General features: G+C 48.4%; 1 protein-coding gene across 1 annotated transcript in view; it reads left to right on the top strand.

Annotated features, from left to right (window-relative positions):
- The window catches only part of WDR59 (WD repeat domain 59), a 44,930-nt gene that overhangs the window by 32,330 nt on the left and 6,916 nt on the right, over positions 1-5,684 (top strand). Inside the window, exons 18-19 of the mRNA XM_009704013.1 lie at positions 3,960-4,093; positions 5,537-5,618. Of these exons, the coding sequence (XP_009702315.1) occupies positions 3,960-4,093; positions 5,537-5,618 (216 nt within the window). The remainder of the gene's footprint in view (positions 1-3,959; positions 4,094-5,536; positions 5,619-5,684) is intronic.

The following is a 5,684-nucleotide window of genomic DNA, read 5'->3' as shown; positions in this document are numbered from 1 at the left end:
ACGTACCCCCCCCCTCAACTGTTCAGCATCCTTTCCGAGCAGGCATGCAGCATTTTGTAACTACTTCTGCTGAGTATGCAGTGATGATGGTGGTTGCTACGAAGCAGTTGGTGGCTTATTCTTGGGCTATCTGTTTCTACATGTAACCCATTTACTGCCATCGTTATCACCTCAGATTGCAGCAAATTACAGCCTTGGGTATGGTAGTGCAGGTGCAGGCTGGCTTTTTTAGTCATTATTCAGTGCTGTTCCCCGCTGTCACCTCCAACCCCATGATTGTCATAAATGCTCTGGTTTCTTTCCTTCTGGTGCTCTGAGGAACTGACGAGTCTTAATTTACTATCACTGTAGCTATTTTCTTTCTTTTCTTCCTCTCCTTAAACTCTCAGGAGCAGCTGGGTAGATGCAGTTCTCCTTGGCATGGATTCTAGGCTACAGAAAGAGCTAGAAATGTCGGGGGCAGTGCAGAAGACCTGTGTCTTTGACCTCCAGCTGTCAATAGTTAGCTTGGTGCACGCATGTTGACTTCTGCTTCAGCTCCAACCGTGATGTTCCCTGCTCCCCCTTGTGACCTGTGCTCCAGCCCCTAGGAAGAGACGTATTTTCTGTTCTACCCTAATGCCCGTGAGCCTCGGTGACACCTTTCGATAACGCCATAGTGGGAGCTTCTCCTGGGAGAAGAGGTGAAGCAGAAGGGAGAGGGGAACCTTGTGGTGGACCTTGGTCAGACAGACCCAAGCTAGAGCTCTCTTTACCTCTGGTAATCCCTGTTAAAAGTGCTCAAATACTGCCTGGTGGAGAGCTACTCCTGTAATTAATGCCAGTAACTCTTTGGTTCAAAGGAGAGCTTCTGCTGTTAGCGGTGATGAGCTTTACCTCATCTGTGATGGTTCCCATACTTCTGATTGTAGTTTTTTTCTAATACTTCATTGCTGTAGCCAAGGCACACCTGGATTGTAAAAAAACAGACATTTTTAATGGTGACTCTATGTGTGGCTTTGTTATTTTCTTCTGTCGCAGCTCGAGGGGCAGGAGGTGGTGGTCATGGAAGTGTAGTACTGGCCGGGCATAGGGCTATCGACTGGCTCTGCTCTAGGAGCTGCACCAGTGAAGAATTAGGGCTTCCCTTTTTGCCAGTAAATAGGCAGTGCTAAGAGAAAGAAAACAGGGTGATTTTTATTGTGAATCCCAAGTTTTTAGGAGGTTCTGATGCATTTAGTGTCTTCATTTGTCTGGTGATATGCTAACAACAAGCAGTGGAAACCATTCATGGGATCTCTTTTCCATTGTCATCCGCATTTGTTGTCATTCTCCTCCCCAAAAAAAAAAAAACAGTGACTGAAATTACCTGTGGGAAGTGATATGTGTTGTCTATGTTTCTAGTCTTTGAAATGCCTGTTGGGAGGCTTTTTCAGTCCGCTCTTGCAGAGCGCAGGAGCAGGTTGAATCTGTTCCCGATGACGGGGCAAAGACCCTGCCTTGGTCAGAGGGAACTCTCCATCAGCTGCAAGTCCTGGGGCCAGCTGGCTTACAGATGGTCGGGAGGTGGCAAGTTGTTCTCCAAATTACCTGCCAAGCTCTAGAAGTCCTTGGTGACAGACCTGCAGAATGTGGTTCTGCGTCTGCAAGCCTGGGTTCAAACACCTGTTCAGACACAGCACAAATGACAGCTTTTGTTGTGAGAAGCTTGGTAGCCCTTCCAGGACAGTGCCTGCCCTCTTGCCCTGATGGCACGTCGTTGTGCTGGGGCTCCCAAGCTTTGCTGAAGTATTGGTTTTGGCAGCATCAGCAGGTCCTTGCTGCACGTAGGAGACAGCATTTGGTTGCCAAATGCTTGTCCTGACAAGGAATGAGGTACAGGTGCCACTGTTGTTTGGGAACCTTGTTGTAATACAGCCTGCATCCTTCAGCACAGGAAGGGTAGCTACGTTTTTAGGTGCTATCAAAAGAGACGTAGTCTACCCAAGGATAAGAGAGCCAGAGCTGATCCAGACAGTGCCTTGATTAGGAACTGATGGGCTGAAGAGACTTCGGTCTCCCACCCGACCACCTTCTAGCCAGCTTCCACTGCATAGCGCTTCTCAGCTTCAGAGTGATGTAGCAGATAAATCCTGCAGCCAAATTCTTCTTGGATGAATTAGGACTTGAGGGGATGTGGCAGAGAACAGAACCATGCCCTAGGCAGCGAGCTTTTCCAAAGCACTACATGCTGACAGTCCTGTTTGCACCAGAGTTTGGCACCCCTAAATATTGGCCAGCGTGCACACTCTGCTCCTTTTTACTCCAGGGAGCAGTGGAAGATCGAGGGAACTGTGGTGATGCTTTGTCACGTGCACATCCTTGGAAAAAATCCACTGTCACCTCCTTGAAGCCTGAAATACCTTCTTCACTTACTGTCAAGCCTGTGCTTGAGCCTTGGTTACCCAGTGTCCAGAGCAACTTCAGGAGCCCATGTTTTTGCTTCTCGTGGCATGTGCCAGCAGTACACTTGGCGTGGCAAGACCTCCTCAGCACATTGGCCTAAGCTTGGGCCAGGTAGGCAGTGAAGAAGGAATTAATTTCTTAAGGTTATTAGGGTTTTTTTTTTTAAGGGCATTTTGCATCTGTGGTAAACCTGCCCAGGTTCTCACAGGGCTGCATGATCATGATCAAAGGCAGTTTGGCACCCAGCCATCCCAGAGTTGGCCTGACATCCACTGTAGAGGTAACCCTGCTCGCAGGTCCAAGTCCTGCACCCTTCCTGCAGCCCAACCTGCTCTTTAGGAGCACCGATGTGTTGCCTACATGAGCTCTGCCTGCCTCGCACAGCCGTCGGCACAGGGCTGCTTCGCTGGCCCCTTCGAAGGGGCTGTTGTCCTTCGGATAGGAGTGTAGGAAGCCCCACCACAAGTGCCTCAGGAGCCCCTCCATAACTCAGCGTGACCAGGAGACGCTTCTGCGTAGGAGCATCGACTCCGTGTGTCAGTGAGGGAACGCGCCATAGGGGAGCAGCATTGCAAAGCATCCTTCGCCACACTTGGGAACCCTGCCTAGCAGCCAGTGCTTCCCTCGGTAGAGCTCCAGTGCCTTCTGTCTGTCGTGCTGCCGCACATCCTCTCATCCCTCCTCCTCACCCTCCTAGAGCAAGTTGCTGGAAGAGGCCAGGATACCAGCTAAATGCTCTGCGGTGTTTCATCCAGCCAAGGTAGCTTTACGCAGCTTGGCGTTAAGACGACCTCTGTGTCTATTACGGGGGAGTATTTGGGTATCTTGGCTTCTTGGTTTTGTTCCCTTGTGTTGATTCCTTTCTGTTCTTTCTCCCCCTTGACCTTATTTCCTGAGCCAGCTGTAAGTAGCTGTGAGCATGGTAGCTAAGGATCCTTGCTAGGAAAACTTGGGCCCTGCTTTATCATCTGCCAGTTGAAGCTGTTGATAAAGCAGGAGCTGGGAGCCCTGTCCTGGCGTTAAGCAGGGGTGTATTCAAACACCAAAAAGGAGAGACCAAAAGAGACAGTCTGGAGCTGTCAGCTTGCCCTGAAGCTAAGGGCAAGCAGAAGCTGCCTCCTGCATGTCTCTGTGCTGATGTTGGCTGAAATCAGCGGTGGTCTGTGTGCAGAGGGTTCCCAGACCAGACCTTTAATGAGAACGAGAATTGAACCATCCTCCTGCCAAACTTGCCCAGGATCGATTGGCATCCCGATGTTGATTTGTTCTCTTATTGGCTTTCACAGGGGAACTCACAAAATACTTTTTGAGTGAGTTCGACCTTGAGCTCGCTGCCTTGACCTGCTTTTCACTTCCTACAGATGGAGATGCTTGTTCTCCTGGGCATGTCATGGATGTTTTCCAGGGTAACACAGAGCCTTCTGAAAGGCAGGTTTGGGTGCTGCTTGCATTATTCGTGACCCTAGTGCTTTGTTCCCTGGCCCACGAAGCCTGCTGTCCTCCTCCCCAGTAACACGTTGCCATTTGTTCTGCAGAAATCAAGAAGGTGGAAAAGCAAACGAGAGGGGACAGATACCAACAACCGACCCATCAAAGCCGCCGGGAAAGTTATTATCCAAGATATTTCCTGTTTGCTGCCTGTCCACAAACTGCTGGGAGAGCTCTACATGTGAGTACGTACGGGCTGGCATCCTTTCCCAAATGAAAACGGCTGTCTTTGGCATTGCTGTGCTTTAATCCTGACATCAGTCAGCACTGATCTTCCAGTGTTTCTGTACCTTATTCCTCTGTTCTTGCCTTGCTGCTTGTTTTTTTATGGTATCCCTCTGCCTGTGAGAATAGACTTGTCTCCTATAAATCTGAAAAGTGTGATGGAAGAAATTTGTGGTGGGATATGGTACACAGAGTTTGAACCGGTGCTCCAGCACCATTGCTGCAAATCTTACATGTTCAGGTTTTCACCAGCTAAAGAGAGAAATTATCAGTACGAATTCTTTTTCAAGTCTCGTGTTAAACTCCAGACTTAAATGCGCAGGCTTAAAAACCCCAATAAATGCACATTTTTGTACTATAAAACTGTTAATAGCTCATAAGGCTTTTTAATTTCAGAAGTATTTGGAATGCAAGTTCTTCTGCTTTAAGGGAAAGGATGGAGAAGTTCTGTGTTTAGTTGAGGTTTTTTTGATTTGTGGTTTTTGGTTTTGTGTTTTTTTTTAAAACAACCAAGGGGCTGCTTTTTCCAAACTCTCCAGTTCAGACAGTTACAAAATCTCCATTCCTGAATTTTTTTCTTTCTTAGCTTCGGTAATACTGTCTGGTCCTTCACAGAATTTCCAGCCTATGGACATTCAGGGTAGAAGCATACCTCCCTTCTTAAACAAGGGGTGGGGGGAGAGAGAAAAACAAATAATCTTCCTTCTCTCTTTTCTATATTATTAAAAAAAACATTCTTTAAAAAGACCTGTTCAGCCTTTCTTCTCTGGATATCTCATGTGTAAACAGCCTGACCCTTTTCCATTTGCTGTAAAATCTTAAGTGGTAGAAGCATCAAGTGTCTCAGGAAGATTTCTGATGATAAGCAGGAAAGCCCACGTGGGTTTCCTCAGCCCACCTTGCCAGCTTTTTGGAGACTCCCCAGTGGGTGCGTTATCCTACTGGGGAACAGGTTGAAGACCAGCTCGCTTCTCCACAGCGTACCACTGTCTCCCTCCAGGTCAACCAGAGCAGACCATTAGGCTGAATGGGAACAGGACCGTGTAACTCATGGCAGCACCAGCTTCTAGGGACGAGAATGAATCTTGGCTTGGTGATATCCTGGCACAAGTTTGATCCGATATCTCCTTGGAAACGGTGCTGCTTAGCATCAAGCCCAGCTAGTTTGGAGCTGGACTTGATGTGCAGTGTGTTAGTGAAGATGAACAGTCGGAGAAGGATGGCAGTGATCCCTGAGTAACAGAGAAAGAAGGGATGGGATCCTGGCCATGCTAGAAAGCTCATATTGATCAGGAAGTTCTGGGGTACTCAACAGCTGCCAGTACCGCTTTCCCCCTATCCCTCCCCACCTCCGTAGGTAAGGTGCCAACCAGAGCTGAGCTATCTCCTTTCTTTTTAGACTGAATGTGAATAATATCCAGGAGACTTGCCAGAAGAATGCTGCCTCAGCCTTGGCTGTGGGACGGAGGGATCTTGTACAGGTAGGATGTTAAATCGGACCCCTTCCTCAGCATGCTGTGCTACCCCCAAGTGGCTTGTGCTGCCAC

This window comes from Cariama cristata, unplaced genomic scaffold (assembly GCF_000690535.1).
Source record: "Cariama cristata isolate BGI_N322 unplaced genomic scaffold, ASM69053v1 scaffold20847, whole genome shotgun sequence".
Taxonomy (NCBI): domain Eukaryota; kingdom Metazoa; phylum Chordata; class Aves; order Cariamiformes; family Cariamidae; genus Cariama; species Cariama cristata.
Note: the sequence above shows the minus strand (reverse complement) of the source record. Positions and strands in the feature narration are given on the sequence as shown.